This window comes from Prunus dulcis, chromosome 5 (genome assembly GCF_902201215.1).
Source record: "Prunus dulcis chromosome 5, ALMONDv2, whole genome shotgun sequence".
NCBI classification, from domain to species: domain Eukaryota; kingdom Viridiplantae; phylum Streptophyta; class Magnoliopsida; order Rosales; family Rosaceae; genus Prunus; species Prunus dulcis.
In genome coordinates this window covers 10,148,647-10,168,237 of record NC_047654.1, presented here as the reverse complement: position 1 = coordinate 10,168,237, position 19,591 = coordinate 10,148,647, and the positions used below count along the sequence as shown (strand labels likewise).

At 37.1% G+C, this 19,591-nt stretch overlaps 2 protein-coding genes across 3 annotated transcripts; one reads left to right on the top strand and one right to left on the bottom strand.

The window, feature by feature from the left end:
* Window positions 1-358: 358 nt before the first annotated feature.
* Window positions 359-4,434, top strand: LOC117627565. 2 transcript variants are annotated; one of them, XM_034359706.1, is made up of 4 exons: window positions 359-842; window positions 873-1,847; window positions 3,280-3,822; window positions 4,014-4,374. In XM_034359706.1, the coding sequence occupies exons 2-4, from the start codon at window positions 918-920 to the stop codon at window positions 4,113-4,115; spliced, it is 1,575 nt and encodes a 524-aa protein (XP_034215597.1). In that variant the 5' UTR covers window positions 359-842; window positions 873-917; the 3' UTR covers window positions 4,116-4,374. The 2 variants fall into 2 exon arrangements, with proteins under 2 accessions (XP_034215597.1, XP_034215596.1); XM_034359705.1 differs by lacking the exon at window positions 359-842 and having other exon boundaries at window positions 918-1,847; window positions 4,014-4,434.
* Window positions 4,435-9,170: 4,736 nt separating this feature from the next.
* Window positions 9,171-13,316, bottom strand: LOC117629227 (homeobox protein BEL1 homolog). The gene is made up of 5 exons (XM_034361750.1): window positions 12,995-13,316; window positions 11,651-12,799; window positions 11,024-11,406; window positions 10,426-10,486; window positions 9,171-10,172 (listed from the first exon to the last, which is right to left on the bottom strand). Exons 2-5 carry the CDS (start codon window positions 12,692-12,694, stop codon window positions 9,498-9,500), a joined length of 2,163 nt encoding a protein of 720 aa, XP_034217641.1. The 5' UTR covers window positions 12,695-12,799; window positions 12,995-13,316; the 3' UTR covers window positions 9,171-9,497.
* Window positions 13,317-19,591: the final 6,275 nt, after the last annotated feature.

The window sequence follows — 19,591 nt, the reverse complement described above, 5'->3', positions numbered from 1 at the left end:
ACCATTACAACAAAAAAAGCTAAAGTTTTACAGATTAAACCAAAAGTATAATCAGGCCATTAGGCCAAGATAAGGCACATGATATCTTTAGATTAGTGTACTAAACATATTTCAGGCCCTTATTAGATACGTGTGTAATTTTATAATATATTTTTAGTGTTTATTTATTCTCTCATCTCAGTGAGGCTGACCCAAACCGCCCAAACCAAAGTGCAAGTGACCTAACCCAACCCAACCCAAGATTGAATCTCCACTGTCATCTTCTCCAGTGGGACCCAAATATTAGAAGATCCGACTCCCCCAAACATTCCACCTCTCTCGTATTCACACGCTACACAGATCTGAAGACTCAGACACAAATCACTCCCATCTCACACTCCTCCATGTTGCAAAACAATCAAAAGTAAAAATAAAAACAGACAAAAAATAAACATAAATATTTATTTTTCCGGTGTATCTCTATTCGGGGATGTGGAGCCTTCTGCAACCTGGCAGCAATGCAAGCTCTAACCTTTACCTGTCTGCAACAACATCAACAACAACACCATCATCAAACTCATCTTCATCTTCTTCCTCACTCTCATTGCCTTGAATTGCAAAACTCCTAACCCATTTTCCCCAACTGGGTTTCTCTCATTCACATTGATCTCCAATTTTTTTTCTCCATAAAGTTCCAATCTTTAACAACCACTGATTGAAATTCCAGAGAGATCTGAGTCCCTCATTCATTTCCCCCAATTGGGTTCCAAAAGGAACCAAAGATTCTCCAATCTCCAACACCAATGTTGCAGAACCCCTGATTTTTTTTTTTTTTTGCTTTCAGCAATTAGAGAGAGAGAGAGAGAGAGAGAGAGAGAGAGAGAGAGAGAGAGTAGTGAAAAGGGTTGAGCTTGGAGCTACAGTGGGGCTTGAGAAAAATGAAAGCGAGCCAGAAAGATCAAGAGAAAGTAATTTGGGATCAGATGCGGAGCTCCACAGGGACCCCAATTCCTGGACCCGGTTCTCAATCTCGAGCCACCCCTAAACTCCTCGTCTGGCTCATCCTCTGCGTCTCTCTCACTTACATCGTCTACACGCTCAAGCTCGTCTCCACCTCCCGAGCCGCCTGCTCCGATGAAAATGACCCATTTAACCCTGTCCGCCTCTCCTCCTCCACCGCCACCGCCACCAACATCACAACCGTCCAAGATCGGACGGCCGAGGTTCTCCAGCTCCAAACCCACCAACCCATAAACGAAAACCACCCGACGGAGATAAACGACATCGTATTCGGCATTGCCGCCTCCGCCAAGCTTTGGAAACAGAGGAAGAACTACATCAAGCTCTGGTACAAGCCCAACTCGATGAGAGGCATAGTTTGGCTGGACCGCCAAGTAGAGGATAAAAACCCGGAAGGCCTCGGCCTACCGCCGATTAAAATCTCCGGCGACACCTCCGGGTTCGCGTACACTAACAAACAGGGGCACCGGTCCGCGATTCGGATATCTCGGATCGTCTCCGAGACGCTGCGTCTTGGGCTCAAGGACGTGAGATGGTTCGTAATGGGGGACGACGACACCGTTTTCATCACCGACAATCTCGTGAGGGTCCTGAGGAAATACGACCACACGCAGTACTATTATATCGGGAGCTTATCGGAGAGCCACTTGCAGAACATCTTCTTCTCGTACGGCATGGCGTACGGCGGCGGCGGCTTCGCCATCAGCTACCCATTGGCCAAAGCTCTGAGCAAAATGCAAGACAGGTGCATACAGAGGTACCCGGGACTGTACGGCTCCGATGACCGAATGCAGGCTTGCATGGCGGAACTCGGTGTCCCACTCACTAAAGAACTCGGCTTTCACCAGGTCCGTACACTAAATGGGTTTTTATTTTTCGCTTTAATTAGTTGTAATCCGGTTTGATTTTATCTGAGTTTTTTCTGAATTCGAAATCCCAGGTTGAATTCCAGCAATGGAATGTAGGATTAGACTTGAAATCTATTTCAGAGTTTCGGCCGATACGAATTAGGGTCAATGTCGGTTGGGCCGAGTTGTGTGTCTTTGCTTTTAATTATGGAGGGGAATTTAATTAGGCTTCCCTACTAAGTTACTGAGTTTCATTAATTAAAGCGTGCGTCTGTTAATCATCTTCTTAGTTCGATAATTCCGTTCCCGATACGTTACTTTCCGGTTGCGGGAAATATCAGCCGAATAGTTGATTTGTGTCGGTTTGCTAGACCATAATATTGGTCTATAAGCCAAACGTTGGTTTTGACGGGATCCAATCCAACAAGAAGCGGGTGATTTGCTCAATGTTGTCAATGCTCGCGGGTCGAAGGTGACGGGATGGGGCCCACGTGTGTAAAGAGTTAGACCAGGTTTTTGTCTCACAGCTCACTACACGCAGGAATCAAACTTCTTGCCCCACGCGCAGTTGTTGGTCGTGGACGTCACGCTCCTTTGCTGACCATTGTACAGTCAAAGCATTGAATTGAATTGAATGGAAAACTTCAATTTCTGCCAACCCAATTATGGGGTAGTTATTATTCCTTTTCTTCCTGTTAAAGAAAAAGGAAAAAGGGTAAAATTTTATTGTGGTCCATTTTTTTACAGTTGGTATTTTTCTTTTACATTGAGTGACTTTAAGCTCAATTTTGGCATAGAATTATGGCAGGCACTGTCAAATGACTCAAATCTGTTGCAAGCCGGTATAATCCAGTATGTATTGTGCTTCGAATGAATGTAGCTTTCATTTTGGCAAGTGAGGGAGTTCATTAGCGAATGTCGGTTTCGGTATTTTTTAAACTTTTTTTTTCCTTTAAATTCCATTAGGAGAATCTAGGATTAAACATGGTGTTCTAGAATGGTAATGCTTTTGGCTTTGTAATGGAGACAGCTAAAATGGGACCCAATTTTTACGCTTCTGAGCGATTCTCCCTCATATGTTACTTTCTGAAGCCATCCTATTTTTGTTGCCCACATGGCCTGAATTGTGAAAAACGTTTATGGAATTGGCACTTAGTGGTAGACTGGTAGTTGTGTAGGCTTTAGTTAAGAGAATTTGAGTCTAGTTTTCCAATTTCCACTGGGGGTTTCTTCCGATTTGTGTACTAAATAGAGCAAGAGCCTCATCTCTAGTTTGCAAAATGAGGTCCTAGTTTTAGGGGTTGAGTGAATTAACAGCAGTGTGCTTATACATTCCTTTGCTAGAAATGTTTTTTTTTCAGGGTTAGATTTTAGATTCATATCAATCTTTTGTGAACTTACGGTGAGTGTCTTTCTTATCAATGGCTCTCAGTATGATGTGTACGGCAACCTGTTCGGGCTCCTTGCAGCACATCCGGTGGCACCCTTAGTGACAATGCATCACCTTGATGTGGTGGAGCCCATCTTCCCCAACGCAACCCGCGTTCAAGCCCTTCAGCGGCTTCTTGTACCAGTGAAGCTGGACTCAGCAGGAATCATGCAACAATCCATCTGCTATGACAAGTCAAAGAGTTGGACCATTTCTGTTTCTTGGGGATTTGCTGTTCAAATTTTCCGAGGAGTATTTTCACCCCGTGAGATGGAAATGCCTTCACGAACATTTTTGAATTGGTACAAAAGAGCAGATTACACAGCATATGCATTCAACACTCGTCCAGTTAGCCGAAACCCCTGCCAGAAACCATTTGTATTTTATATGTCAAAGGTAAGAGTTAATGCTACGATGAATTCAACAATCAGTGAGTACGTCCAGCATCGTGTCCCTCATCCCCACTGCAAGTGGAAGATGGCTGATCCTGCTGATCTTGACAAAGTCGAGGTTCACAAGAAGCCTGACCCACATCTATGGGAGAGAGTAAGTATTTTTCAAGAGCTTGTATTGCTTCCTCTGTTCCAAAACTATCACCATTGAACCTGTTATTTTCAACACTCACTGTTGCACTACAATTCACCACCACTTCTTTGATGTCCGTGAACTGTACTATACAATCGAAAACTGATCAATGTGTTTTCTTTTGCTTTGTTTTCGTGTGTGTGTATTGGCAGTCTCCGAGAAGAAATTGTTGCAGGGTTATGAAGTCAAAGAAGAAAGGGCCAATGGTGATAGATGTTGGTTTATGTAAAGAGGGTGAGATCAGTGAAATATAGCACCATTTGATCAATGTAGAATGGAAGCAGCTTCTTTCTCTTTTTTCTTTTGATTCTTCTTGCTTCTTCTTTCCCTTCCTCCAATTGATTCTTAGGCTTATTTCTTAATTTGTTATCTTTTACATTCCAAATTTTGTGTCATGGGGAGTCTCTCCACTGTCAAACAATCATTAGAAAGGCAAAAAAGAATGTTCATGTACAAAAGTTGTAGGCTATACATTTCCACAATTGTCTGAGCAGTTAAATTATTCATTTACAATTCTTCCCAACAACAATACATGTTGGTGTTTGGTATGAATATGATGGTGTGATTGGGTAAGTCTATGATCCATGTGCTTATGTTGCTTCATGACGCAAAAATTCATTCATTCCATTTCTGGAACTTGCTCTTTTAACCATGGTGGTTTGTCTTCTGACCAATTTGGCAGGACCTATATTTTCCATATAAAGTTAAATAATACAATCCAAAATGCTACTTCCATTGCTCCATACACGCAATTTGCCCTTCTTTATGCAACGTTCTTGATTTTGAGAGTAAAGTTTTCTCAACGCGTCTCGTCTATAAGAATGACTGGATTTCATACCTAAATAAATGAACTCGTCAATCTAACGACTACAATTGCAGTTCTCGTAAAATCCAGCTAAGGATCATATATAGCCTATAACCCAAATGTAGAGAGATATTGGATTGGAAAGGTGCTTTTTATTAAGCACCCAAATATAGAGGGGTATATATAGCATAGTAGCATGATTCTTTGGCACATTATTAAGCACCCGAATGGCCCCTCCACTGCACCGCTTTTTTCGTTTTGCTTTCTCACAAACTTTATTATTTACCTTTTTTTTTTCTTTTTCTTTTTTCTTCCTATCATGCATTATTAGGTGAAATTGACATTTACGAACATGACCATGGTGTCTGGTGTCACTCACAAAATAATAATGTTGCCAACAGGAAAAGGGCAAAACCCAACCTAACGTGACCAAGTCAAATGAGTCATAGCTCACTTGTTAATGTTTTTATTATTATTTATTTATAGGTCCCAAATGGGGCCTTTTGAATTCTTCCTTGGATTGATTGTACGATTAGGAATTTTAATTAGCATGGTTTAGATTTCTCGAACATCAGAAGAAGCCAAGAACAAAACACTGCTTCATTCTCTCCTTTTTATTATTATATTACATATAAATTGAAGTTTACTCGTGTCTTGCAGAGAGGAGGGCTTCAATAAAATTTTTTATTAGGATGCAAAAACATATTTAATTATGCATAATATTTGTTTTTATTACAGGACCACAAATATTATTATATTAATAGAGGTAATTGTATTAGTATCTATGTTTCAAATAAATAAAAAAGAAGTATGGCAAGTTTTGATCTGGTGCATCTCTCTCTCTCTCTCTCACTTGACTTGTAATGTACCTTCCAAACATACAGTTTGACGGGTTAATAGAGGCAGATTTGGCGGTGCGTGTATCAATTATTGAAGAGGCAAACGGTACCCTCATCAACAGATGTTTTTTTATTTTATTTTATTATATATTTAAAATATAAAAAAAGTATTATTTTGAAGAGTATTGGCTACAATCGCCTACCACACTCCACCCTTTGCTTTACAACTATCTATTGGATTTTATTTTATTTTAACAGAAGTTGTAATTTTTATTTTTAATTTAAGATGAGACCAGAAGAAAGCTCAAAAGGTAACGGATTTTATAATGAAATGATGTAAAATTAAAAATCACTTTTCATAATTTAAATTATAATGTTTCTTTGCATAAAGATAGTCCACTACACTTTTTTGCATGACTTAAACAATTCTTATTCTTTTCTTTTTTTGCCGAAAAGTAAGATGTTGGTTGAGATGTTTTAAGAGTATCCATCATACAATTTTCCTTTTTCTTTTCTTTTTTATTTATTATAAAAATGGTCAATTTTTACTAATGATTTTGATTTCGAATCATTTAACAATAAACTCCGAGTATAAATGCCTTTCAAATATCAAAAACTCTCTAATGTGGATACACATCTTACACGTAGATCGACCGACAATTCTCATCTCACAACCATACCACAACATGTATCATGCATTGTACTACAAAAGCAAAACAGAGAATGCTAACCCTAGAAGAAATTTTTGTCAAGATATTGGTGTCTATTCTACCGTTATCAAACGAAAAAAATTAAAGAAAAAAGGAGTTCGTAGTTTAAGAGGTTTTAAGTTCGATTCCCTCCTCTTTTTATATAAAAGAAAATAATAAAATAATAAAATAAAATGAACAAAAAGAGACTGAAAAAAAAGAAGAAAAAACTACATATACCAAAGTGTCGGTCCATATAAAACATGATATGATATGTTCGTTACTTGTTTTTCCATGATTGCACGTAAAATACTTTCTTTTTTCAAACCCTATGAAACAACTGCTGCAAAGAAAATCCATAAGGGCGATTGACCTACTTTTGAGTGCAGTGTCCTTTGTGTTTGAAGGTCGAGTGGGTGAGAGAGTGAGGCTATAACCTTAAGTGGGCCCACATTGATGGGCCCATCCACCACCTAAAATGTGTCGGGAGAAGGTTTCTAGGGTTTCACGAGGTGAATTGAGGTGGGTCCCTGCAGGTCTATTGACCCATGCCCCATAACCATATCCCTTCACACGCATCAATTATCAATCCATCCTGTCTTTTCTTTGTTTTTGGTCAAAAATAAAATTTTAAATTTTAAAAAAGGCACAAATCACAATTGTTTGCAGCTGATTTTACTCTCTAAAGTTAAACTTTACTAGCAATTAAGTGGTTCTTGACCTATGAATCTCAGACTAGCCTTAGCTTCTAGGACCCCATTTCCCTATTTGTAATAATTCATTTCCGCTGCACATAACTAAGAAGTTTGTTATTTTAAATTTTAATCAGAAGTAATTTGTTATTTTTGCTTTGTAGTTATGAAATTATGGTTATGTTCATAAGCACGCGTCAAGAGAATGATGATGATAATACTTTTTGGGTTAAAATAATGAGCAAAAATGCTCTCATGTCCTGATTTGTATTCATTTCCTAAATTTGCAATTTTCCATTTCGTTTCTATTATGCAACCATTCCAATATATAAAAGTAAAAAAAAAAACAAACAAACAATAATGAATCGCTGAAATTTCAGCCAGATGGGGGATGGATAATTTTCACATCCAGGCCAGAGGCCAGTATCTTCTGGCAGCCCAATAAGATTTCGCTGTTCTATGACTTCTGGGCTGATTTGGCTTACTTGTCCAAAACGTAAGAAGGACAGGGCCCATCCTAAATTGGACCAGTCCTTATCCATTACTGCTTCCTAAATAGGACCATATATATCTTTCAGTTTTTCTCAACACGGAAGAGTGATTTGAGCTCGAGATTTTTTATAATGTTGAGAAATAAAGTACCACTAAAACAAAGGCTAGTTATTGATATCAAAATTCCATTTGAAATGAATTCCAAATGACTCTTGCCGCTCGCGGGAATTTAAAACCCAATCTTCCATCCTTTGTCAACCTTCATAAGTCACAATAATTCAATCACATGATAGAGTGTGTTTGGAAAACAAAAAGAGTTACAAGTGACAAGCACTCTTGTCTATAACTGATCAGTCGCCAAATAATTTTCTTTTAAAAAATATGGTATATTCTGTTAACTTCTCCATAATGTTACTGTGGTTAGTCATTGTCAACCCGTTTTGGTAACAAGCAGAATACCCAGGCATGGAAAACCTGACTTTAGTTCGCGTTCAATGTGCATGTAATTAAGAACCATATCTTTCATAAGGAAAACAAAATAAAAACCATTTTGCTAACCATTGCAACTGTCTTGCAACCGTTCCAACGGTTGAAAGACATGGTTTTCCATTCCATGTACGTATAGAAGAACCCTTCAACCATTTTTATGCTCGGGAAAGCAGCATAATTCAATGGGGGGGCCATTCCTAAAAAGAATATAATCATGCGCTTGTTTGTCAAGCTCAAATTTATCACATGACTTGTTTGTTGCATGTCAATAATATAATCATGCATATTTACATGGCTTTCAGGTAGTTATTGGAATTGAACCACGTACTTACGTACAACTTTTCCTTGATTATATATTTTCTTTTTCTTTTTCTTTTTTACAAAGAAATTTAAAAGCGATATAATTTTATTAGATTAATAGGAATAATAGTACAAATGAAATAGATTGTAAGGGGAGCCTTCCCAATAACAATATGATAAATACGGATGAAACTTCCTGATCAGTGACCTAAGTTAACCAAAAAGCTGAAACGATCTGATAAGTAATAACAACATATAATATTTTAATGCATCTTATAATTGACATCTTCCATGATATGAAACATCTTAATTTGGTGAATTTTTTTAATTGTTTTTATATGTGAATGCAATATTTCATGAATATCTATTTTACAGAGAGGGGAAGTATTCGATCTATTTCACAGAGAGGTGAAGTATTCGATTGAGGTCTGCACTCTGCATGCGAAGGAGAAGGTTGGTTGATTTTGATAAATTTGATTGGGTGCACGTACAAGGGTGGTTGTATCTCCAAAACCCTAATGCCCTTCACACTACCTAAAAAGGTAACCAATAAAAGCAACTTTTTCCATTTGCAAAAGCAGAAGCATAAACCAATCCCAAAGTTGACAAATCAAAAAAAGGTGACCAATTCTTATTGGCATGAAAATATCGTCTTCACGAGGCTCATGAATTATAGGACCACAAATACACACACAAAAAGAGTCACGATATTTTCTAATTTCCTTTAGCAAATGTCTTAATCTCCAAGAAACTACATATGGACGATCCAACACCAAATTGTGCTGCTAAACTTAATTGTCTCCACCACATAGAGAGCCACAAAAAAAAAAAGAGCAAATATTCACTAAAAAACGAGCCACAATTGGTTCAATCAATCGTGAGTTTGGTTAGCCCAACGACAAATGGAGAAAGGCAATTAAAGAGAGATGACCATATAACTACTTAATTAGGTTAAAATTTCTGAAAAATCATATTCTACGCATAAGAGCAAACAAATATTGTATAATTTTGGACCAAATCACGGGCAATTCCAAATTAGCCTACCAATAATAAACATGTCCTTACAATTATAAAAAGGAAAAAGAACAAAAATAGAAAAAAGAGAGAGGACCCAAAAAAACTATACCAGCCATGAAAGTGAAGATCATCATATAATTGTTGCCTAACCCAGTATAGCCTTTTATGTATGTATCAAGTATTTAGCATATATATCCATCTATACCTAAAACTACTTTATCTATTACCAATCTCCAATTCACCATATTTGCGACATAAATTAAATTAAACCACAGTGAACCTCTTGGAACTGTCCAATTGAGCAGTGTTTCGCCTATCCAGCCAAGTCATGTAGCAACTGTGCCCCCATCAAATTTCTGTAGGGCAAAGTATTCTGGCCTTCCCCATCTAAGAGAGAGTATTGAACTGGTTGGCATTCTTCAATGTGATCTCTAGGGTAAAATAGAGAGCTCTGTGAGGCAGGAGAGAATGCTAAGCTCACCCCATTCCCACCATGCTGTTGCAACCCTAATGTCAACGACACGCCTCCACCATTGAAACCCTGATTTGGGTTGTGATGATGATCATTGGCATAAGAAACTGTCCCTCCAGAGTGTTGCTGATGGTGATTGTAGGATGAAAAATCCAGCTCCATTGTCCCAAATGACTCATTTACCCTCCCAAAACTTTGTTGTGGGTGCATGTGGTGGTTTAAGAGGGTGCTTTTGCTGCTTCTGGAGTCATGGTTTTTGTCTGGGTTTGTGATGATGGAGGAGAGGCACTCGGAGTCTATTCGGACGAGCTGGTCGGGCGTGGGTTTTTTATCCTCGGGTCTGGTGTGAAGCGGGTTTTGACCCGATCGGCTGCTGTCCCCGAGGTCTGTTGTGATCCCATCTGAGGAGGTCATGTTGTTCATGTTGTTTTCACGCTCCTTTGTTTCTTCCAAGTACATTTCTTCAACCATGGGCTTCCATAGCCTAACTCTTGCATTAATGAACCAATTGGAGACCTGTTGAAACACCATGTAACAACAAAAGGCATCACATATATAATATGATTGGTGACACGGATTCAAATTATAATATAAATGATTACGAATTATAATATGATATAAACATAGATTATTCAACTAAACTATGGATCCTAAGAAGATATGCCCCATAATAATATAAATTAAGTGGTGGGGAAATTTGTATAATATTAGAGAGAGAGAGAGAGAGAGAGAGAGAGAGAGAGAGAGAGAGAGAGGGATGTAGACGTGCCTGGCTTCTTGAGAGACCCGTTTGGCGGGCTAAGATATGTTTATCAACATCGCTTGGGTACCTGCAAAAGTTTCAAAAAACATTCTGTTACCCTCTTTTATTTCTATTGTATTGTAAACAACTAAAAATACAACTGTTACTTCTTTAGAGAGAGAGAGAGAGAGATGGTGGTTTTTTTTCCCCATGAAGTAGAATGAGACCTAGTGACCCACAAAGGAATATACAACAAAGAGAGTTGGGGATGGGGGGCCAAGGAAAATATCAAGCAAATAAATGATTGAAATTAAAATGACGCAAAAAAATTGAAAAACTTGGAATCTGAATGGTGGTGGATAGAAACAACCAAAGTGTTTGTATTGTTTTTTAAATAGCAAAATGATTGAGACCATACAAGATATCACTTGATGATCACAAAACTCTTGCGGCCTTAAGAAAATTATATCAACATAACAGCATCAGCAAAGTGTTTGTTGTTTTCTCTTTTCTTTTCACATAACATTGATTCTTCCCAAAAATCTAATTTGTTGTTTACTCATATAAAGACCCACAGAGAGAGAGAGAGAGAGAGAGAGAGAGAGAGAGAGAGAGAGAGAGATACGGGTGAAGAAAGTGTTCAAAGAGCCAAGCTCGAAGAACAGAGACTGATCTCTCAGGAAGGCCACGTTGAGGTCTCCATGGATGACTCTCCATCATGTTCATCTGCTGGAAAGCTCTCTGCTGTCTAAGTGTTTGATCAAGAATCCTAAGCCTTGGTGTTTCACCTCTTGTTGTGCCTGGAGCCACTGGATCCTTCTCTCCCATGGCTTTTCTTGTGGCCTGAATCTGATTCACAATCCCATCTTTCAAGCTCCTGAAATGTCGTGACATGGCCTTTGCAGCCAAGGCTGAGTACACTGTGGCAGCCCCAGCACCAGCCACAGTTTCAAAGGACGAGACCACTGCCTTCATTTGATCACAGTAGTGCTTGTATCTTCTCTCCACCTAAAACAAACACACATATGATCATGATGATAAAAAAACCAGTAGAGATGGGTTTGAGAGAGAATCTCAAGTTATAAATTTTCCAGTATAAACAATAAAAAATAAAATATCGAAATATTGAATTGTGGGTATTAATTGGAAGGACCCCAAGTTGCTTAATTAGCTCAAGAATCAACCACCACAGTAAAAGTTTTTAACTTTCAACTGTAAATGAATAAATATTGAAAGACATGTATATGTTTACCTCTTCTAGCATTGAAAGCAGTCTGGTTTTTCTCTTCTGCAACTCCACAAATTCAAGGGGGTAAATATTGGATTGTTTGTTTCTTGAAGAACTAGTAGTGCCATTGTCTTCTTGTTCCCACAGCTTGTTTTTGTGGGGCTTTTGCTTTGATGGATGGTGGTGATCAGTACTTGGCTTGGTTCCAAGGCTACAAAACTCATTGAGAAGTTGCTGAGCAGGAGCCAAGTACTTTGAGTTTCTGAGATGGAACAGCCCTTCAGGATGAAGACTTGAAGAAGCTGTAGCTTTTCCCAAAAACCCATCTTGCATCATATTCATCTGCTGCTGCATATTTGCTGATGGTTTTCCAAAAAGCCCAACACTATCTCTTGAAGCAGAAGAAATAAACCTCATGTGATCATCATTTTCTTCATCATCATCATCATCTTGTTGGTCTTGCTGATGTGGTTGATGCTGATTGGTCTGCCTCAGTTCAAAGGACTGCAACCCAATATTAGAGGGATTGGTTGAGCTAAGAGACAGTGAAAGGCCTTGGCTTGGCCTCTCATTTCCTTCACATGGAAATACACACCTCAGAGAAGAATCATCAACAACGAACCTATTCTCTTGCCAAGCCCCAGAGGAGTCTTGATGTTGAGGTCCTACCATTAGATTCTGATGATGATCACTACTTGTTTCTGAAATCCCAGTTGAGAAATCAGGTTGCTTGTTGTTAAATTCAGGCTGGTGATGATAAAAATCAGAACTTGTTGACTCATTGATTGTCTTTGAAGAAGATGGGCCTGCTTGGTGGTTCCCTGGTTTGCCAAAGAAGCCAGCTTTCCACATAGCTGAGTTGTTGTTACTTTCATTCTGCTTTGGGAAACCTATCATCTCCATTCCTGTGGTCAAGTTGAAGATCTCTGGGTTGGAGCCAAAGTCTTGGATCTGATTGGTGAACTGGGTTTGATGGATGGTTGGGTTGCTGGATACATCAGAGTAGCAGAACCCAACTGAAGAAGAGACCATGTTCCTTGGTTTAGCTTCACTCAGTTGTCCAGCCATGAAAGTTACTGTCTTCTTCTTTCTTGTTCTCTCTCTATCTCTCTACTGCTTTTCTTTGACTGAAAGATACTCTTTTTTCTGCAATTACAATTCCAACAAGATCCCCTGCCACAAAAGAAAGAGAAACTAATTAGATTCCCAATAGAGCAGAGCTGAAGAATCAGATCAATAACCAAAATTTATGAAAAAACCAAATTAAAAGAATCACTTTGATCAGATGAACAGAAGGGACAATAAAGTTTGCTGCTTGCTGTTAAGCTAACAATATTGCATTAGACAGAAAAGAGAAGAGGGGCTTACAAAGTGCAGTATATGCATATGTTGATTGTTCAGGAAAATAGAGTAGGTGGAAGGTGGAAGGTGGAAGGTGGTGGTGGTGGTGGTTTGGATGATGGAGGAGCTAGGAGAAGGAGGAGGAAGAGAAGAAGAGTGGCCTCCTTTTTCTCAGAAGACTTCTCCTAATAAGCCAACATAGTAAGCCATGAAAGCCCAACCTAGGAAGAAAGATCAAATATATCTCCTCAGAAATAGAAGAACAGATAGGGCTGATGATGACCTTCCCTAACCATGTTCATCATTTCATTTCCATCATATATGGCCTCCCTCTCTCTCTCTCTCTCTCTCTCTCTCTCAAGTGGGTCAATGCATGATATAAATACCTCCAAAATAGACTTCCTAGAATCAGAATTCTAATACCCTCCCCCCCTCAATTATTTCCTAACCCAACAATATTAAATTACTGTTAAACCATGAAAAACCCTTTAATTAATACAATAAATTAAACATTAAAACAATATTTAAACCCTCCCTGCCTTGCAAAGTACTAGTACTACAACTATTTTTACCACAACAGAGTAAGGATCGTCCTTTGCCTGAGTACACAAACTACAAGCCGCCACATGACCTCTTCTTCTTTTGCTTTAATCATTTCTTTTCAAAACTCTCCTCTCCTCTCTTCCACATAATCATAATAATAATCATCCACCAAAAATTAAAAAGATAAAAAAATCCCAATTGCAAAATAATATGATCTTTTTATATTAAAAATCTCTGTTGGGTTGGATTGGATGGGATCAAATCCCAAGAAGTCCTTCCCATGTAGGAGTTGTTTCCAGGCTTTTTCAGATGGGTTTCAGTGAGGCTAGGCGCTTGGGATTGGACAATGGTGGCCCCTGCCCTTTTTTTGTTGTTTTTCATTTTTTTCCACATCTTAATTAGTGGGTAAACTTTCTTTTCTATGAACCAAAAAATTCGAGGAGCTTTTTATTTCACAAAATGAGAGAGAGAGAGAGAGAGAGAGAGAGAGATAGAGAATAGATGCGCCTAGAGTTGTGCAAAATGTTCCCAAAATAAGGGACTGTGTGTAAGTTGAGATGAGGTGGTCCAATGTTTTGCCATCTAATTCTCATTAATTGGTGTATTAAAGTAGCCCACCCATCCCCCTTCTCTTTCTATACCACATTACACATAACACATTGTTGCATGGGACCAGCATCTTTTCTTTTTCTTTTTATTTATCTTTGATAATAAAAAAAAACAAACAAAAATATGCCTACTCCACGCGCACCCACTATTTGTTCATCTTCCACAACCCTATCACCACAATTTCCTCAAGCTAACTTCTCTACCACATGTTCTTAAGGAAATTGAAATGGTTAGGGGGTATGTTAAAACTTTTGAAAGGCCAAATTGTGATTTTGAACATTAGGCAATAGCTAGGTTTTGTCCTAATTTGATTTGAAGGGCCTAACAAGCTAAGCCTTTTGTTTTCTCAGACAACACACATGATATAAGTCTCATTTTCAAAAGTAATTTCAAGAATCTCTACATTTTCAAGTCGTTTTCAAAAATTTATGGGTTTGCATTTCTAAAAACATAAATTTTCATACTAATCAAATGAATTGTTTTCAAGTTATTGTTTGAAAAGGTTTCCAACAACGGCTTGACAAACATGTTTCTCATTTTCATAAATAAAAAAAGTTCTCATTTGTTTTTTCTTTTGAATAATGGACAAATTATATGAACTTTAGGGTCAATGGATTTTCAAATTGTATGATTTTTAATTGAAAAATGAAAATAGATTAGTTCTACCTATCCAACATAAGAATAATCTTAAGTCGTCAAACACAATAATGTGAGATTAATCTTGTTTCTGATATGAAAGTAAAAAAAAAATATTTTAATTGAATCGGCTGAAACTCTCAAACAGAACATAATTTATAATAAAAAAAATGTCAAAATTATACTCTCTTTTTTGAGGCCCGTATCCCAAAATTCACCCAAGAATAATTTTCTATATTTAAAAAAAAAACTTATTTCTTTTTTTGAAATGAAGTTTAAAATAAATAATAATCATTGGGTTGCATGCTTTTTGTATGCAATTTACTGTGATGAGAGAAGAACGTGTGAGGCACACGCAGAAGAGAATGAGAGTGAGAAGGCAGCGAGTCCCCACGCAGCTTTAATTTGTGGTTTGTTAAAAAAGCAGGTGGTCCTTCAAAAAAGAAGCTTTCTCCGCCGCTTGCCTTATATTTCTCTCCTCTCTCCTCCTCCTTCTTACTCTACGCCTGCACCACGCTGACCTCACACCCCCCTCTTTTTGTCCTCTTCCCCCTCCCTCCTTCCTTCAAAATCGAAGGTACTAGTAGTGCACACTACGCACCCCTGTGTAACTTAGCAAACCCCAGTCCCCAAATGATACATCTCCATCCATCTCTGGCCTCTCTCTGCCACACCACAACAGTCTAGTACATAACTGGAGTTTGAAGTGTTTAGCTCTCAGCCTTACGTAACTTTCACTCAGATTTTATATGTTAATGCCTCAAAAATGCTTATGTCAAATTGTCAATATGACAATATATATACGAACCAGAAACCAACCCTCTCTCTCTCTCTCTCTCTCTCTCTCTCTCTCCAAATGAATTTTAGGCCAGGAAAGCAATCTGTACGAACCAGAAACCAGCCCTACTTTTGAAGGGTCATAAATTTTTTTCTTCTGTGTATTTTTTTCTTTTGGGAGGGTCAATTTGTTGGTGGGTCAATTTGCTGTAAACCCCATAAAAGCCGGGTGCTGTGAAGGTCGGAAAAATTTGGACCAATGCAATGTGGTGGTGCATCGAGATTTGATGTACTGTTTTTTTTTTTTTTTCTGAACTGGGTTTTGTTTTTTGGAACTTGTAACTGTATGTATAGGGCAGTATATAGTGTTTAGTGTGGTCCATGGTCCTTGCAATGCAAGGTAAGGTACTTGATAATAATTATATAATGTTTTTTTTGCATGGACCATCCTGCCCTACAGTTATAGGGCACTAAAGGGCCACTCTGTGTATTGCAGCTTTTTTTATGTAGAACAAGAACAGGTTACAGTTTGTGATGTGATCATGATGAGGATGATGATGATGATCGATCAAGTGCAGATGCAGAATGCAGATCCAAGGGGGGTTGATTTTGCTACTGTTGTTGAGTTATTGTTTGGGGCCTTTTGAGCCAATGGATTGGTGGGTACGGTGTGTGTGATATAATGGTTGTAGGGACAATTCGGTGTGTAATGTACTTTGCAAATTTTGGCACTGCACTATTAGCTACATGACATAGGGTAGTCTTGGTGCTAATTGGATAGTATCGAATTTCATATCATCTTTCTCGTTATTCATGTAAGTCAAATATATGAGATCTTTTCCAATTAAACAAAGATAAATATCATTTGATCGAAAGAGTAAAGCAACAAGCTTCAAACTTGATCTCAACTCCAATTTAATTGAGTGTTGTCCACAAGCCGAATGACTGTTAGTTTAATGATTGTTACTTAATTGTTCAAGATAGGAAACTCATTAAATATTGGCTTTAGCTAAGGGTTGAAAATTTTAATTTTCAAGGAGAAAAAATTGGTCTTCCACAAAGATTCCATTTGATTTCACCAATTTCTAGAACTTGCTTGCTTGGATCTAATCTAACATAAACTAATAATAAAAAAATTAAATAAAAAAAACCCTTAATGGGTAACATCTTAAATAATGCAAGGTGGTAAGAAATAGTACTGCTAGAAAAGGGCAAGCTAGTCTGTTGAAAAGCAGAGACTTCGAATTACTTAAAAAGGATGCATCCTCGATTCTACACAGTTTCCAGAAGTAGCATTATTAATTACATTTTAGGGGATTAATTAAGGCCGTCAAAAAACTATATAATCAGGGTTTTTTTTTTTTCCAAATGATTTCGTGCGCAAGAAACTATATAGATATAGCATTATCATATGTGTTCTTTTCATAGCGTGCAAAACGGTTGGAATATATTATAATGTATGAATGTGCGTCCATAAATTATTTGACCTTTGTGACCATGGAATTGTGACAATGGTTATTGATTTTCCTCCCTTGTCTTTGTCATCCCTAATCATGATTCATTTCCATAATCAACTCCATCCTTTGGCATAATGACGGCTGCATATATATGAGATTAATACCTTGCTTCCCCCTTCTTTGGCAAGCCAAAATGTGATAGCGAAGGCACCATTGAATCACAACATCATTACAACTATCATTATAATCCCAAGTTAGATTATAATCATACACTAATTAGATTATAATCATACTCTAATCAACTTGCTCAACCATCCAATCCAATCCCTCTAACTAGTTCACTTGAAAGAAATTAAGAGTTAATGGCCAATAGCAATTTAGTTTAGCAAAACACTAGCTAATAGTCAATGTCCATCTTGTTGAAAAAGGTCATATATTCAAATTTCATGGATAACTGTTGTCGATCAAATTTCATCATAAAATTCAAAGATGTGTTAGGTAACTAAAATTATTGAGCAGCTTATTTGCGATTTAATCTCTCCATATCATTTCAGCTCTAGAACTAACTCTAGTCATTAGGGAAGCTTTGCCATGTCCATCATATTGCTAATTGAGATGTCTCTCTCAGCACTTTTTTAATTGGTCTAGTAAAATACTATCGCTTGTTTGGTCAAAAAAATTATCATGTGATCGAATAAATTAATCATATTAAAAGTTAAGTAGTGTGGAAAAGCAAGATCCTCACTTAGACTAGAACTTAGTTGTAGAAAGCACACAACATCCCTTGTTTGATGGGTAACCATATCTTCACTATTTTTTTTCCATTTATTCCGACTATGGTGGAAAGGGGACGAAGAAAATAGCAATTTGGCACTAGTGTGTAGCGCATAAAGACGACCCACATGGAAAATTTTGTTGTGGTAGGCCAGCAGCCATAATATCAATTTATAAAGTCCGAAGCATAAGTTAAAAATGGCCCTTTTTTGTTTTCATAGCCGTTAAAATTAGACATCAAAATCTCCACCCATTTTTTTGTTCTTGAATGGACTGTCAAGATCTGGTTGCATTCTATCTGGGGCAATAGCCAGAAACCAATCAAACAACAACTCATCCAAATTGAAACAATTAAGGGTCTAGATCGATCGATCAATTTGTTAACAGATAGAAAGAAGCTAAGTCTACTACCCCTTTCTTCTTTTATAATACAAATTTATGAAAGTGAAACAATGGAATTTGATGAAAACTCAACCTTATTGAATACACCAAAATATATTATTTTTTAGCACCCTTAAATATTAATGATCTGGTGAAACGTATCAGATTGTCTTAATTTTGATGTTATATTGTAAATGGTCATTTGTGACTAGTGACTTTTTGGGCTGAATCAATCCTATAATTTTTCAAAAAAAAAAATTTAATGATTTGCATGTAACGGTAATGAACAAACACCAGGACAGCAGTATGACCTGAGAAATCTTAGGGCCTGATTGGTATTCAACTTGAATCCAACTTTTTTAACTTAAAAACAGAATTTGCGCCCAAAACAAAGAAAATCTGTTTTGTAGCCTTATTTTTAAAAACTCAAACTCAAGAACAACTAAAAAATACTCCAATTATTAAAAACAAAAAATATATGTTTTTTTTTTTTTCTAACATCCCACAAGTTTTCAAAATTTTAAGATTTGAAAACTGTCTTCAAGTTGCATACCAAATAAGTTTTTGAATCTTAAAAATAGATTTAAGAACTCCTTGTTTTTAAAAAAAATCAAAGTTTTTGAGTTTCCTATTTGAGTAGGATACCAAACGCCCCCTTAGTTTCTTTTCATCTTTTTAGTTCATGCATTAATGATTTTGAATTTTGACTTTGAACATATTGGGGAAAAAGAAATAGGTTTCTTGTTATTGTAAGGCATGTACGTAGTGAAGTGGAACTTTCGTTTGTGAATTTACCACTACTTTTGTGATTCAATATCGATTATTATTTCTAAACTAAGATCCTATTTGAAATTGCTTTTTTTCCTAAAAAATCAGTTTCAATTTTAAAAGGTTTTCCACCATTATTAAGTATGTTTTGATTGCCAATTGCATTTGCTTAAGGATCTAACAACAGTATGAAGTAGATAAAGAAAAGAATTGGGGAAAAGTGCAACTTGGTAGGACCAATTCAATAATATAATTAAAGACATGGTCAGCCGAAAAGAATAGCATAAATGGCAAAGGTAGATTGAACTCGGAAGAGAGCAATGACATTGGGCAAAGAAGATGAAGGAGATGACATTGAATATTAGTATATCCTCATACACTTTTTTTTTATATACATATAGATAAATATATAGAGGTGCACACCATAGAAAACATTCTCCTAGGAACCCAATTGATGTTTACCTTTTAAAAACAAACATACAAAGATGAGAAATTTTACCATATATCTAACGTCTTATACTCTCGTAGTATAAATTATGAACTACATATTTGGAACAATCATAACTTTCAATGTAACAAATTAGACTGCCTGATATAGAACTTCGTAATATATATAACAAGCCAATGACATCGATTCATTTCATTGCATATAGAACTTCGGAATGTCAACCCAAATCCA

Excerpts from the sequence above, each read along its gene's own strand:
- LOC117627565 (XM_034359705.1), top strand. The coding sequence starts at position 918 with ATGAAAGCGAGCCAGAAAGATCAAGAGAAAGTAATTTGGGATCAGATG. Across the intron at positions 1,848-3,279 it reads AAGAACTCGGCTTTCACCAG|TATGATGTGTACGGCAACCT; the intron begins GTCCGTACACTA and ends AATGGCTCTCAG. Across the intron at positions 3,823-4,013 it reads ACCCACATCTATGGGAGAGA|TCTCCGAGAAGAAATTGTTG; the intron begins GTAAGTATTTTT and ends GTGTATTGGCAG.
- LOC117629227 (XM_034361750.1), bottom strand. The coding sequence starts at position 12,694 with ATGGCTGGACAACTGAGTGAAGCTAAACCAAGGAACATGGTCTCTTCT. Across the intron at positions 10,487-11,023 it reads TTTGAACACTTTCTTCACCC|GTACCCAAGCGATGTTGATA; the intron begins GTATCTCTCTCT and ends AAACTTTTGCAG. Across the intron at positions 10,173-10,425 it reads CGGGTCTCTCAAGAAGCCAG|GTCTCCAATTGGTTCATTAA; the intron begins GCACGTCTACAT and ends GTGTTTCAACAG.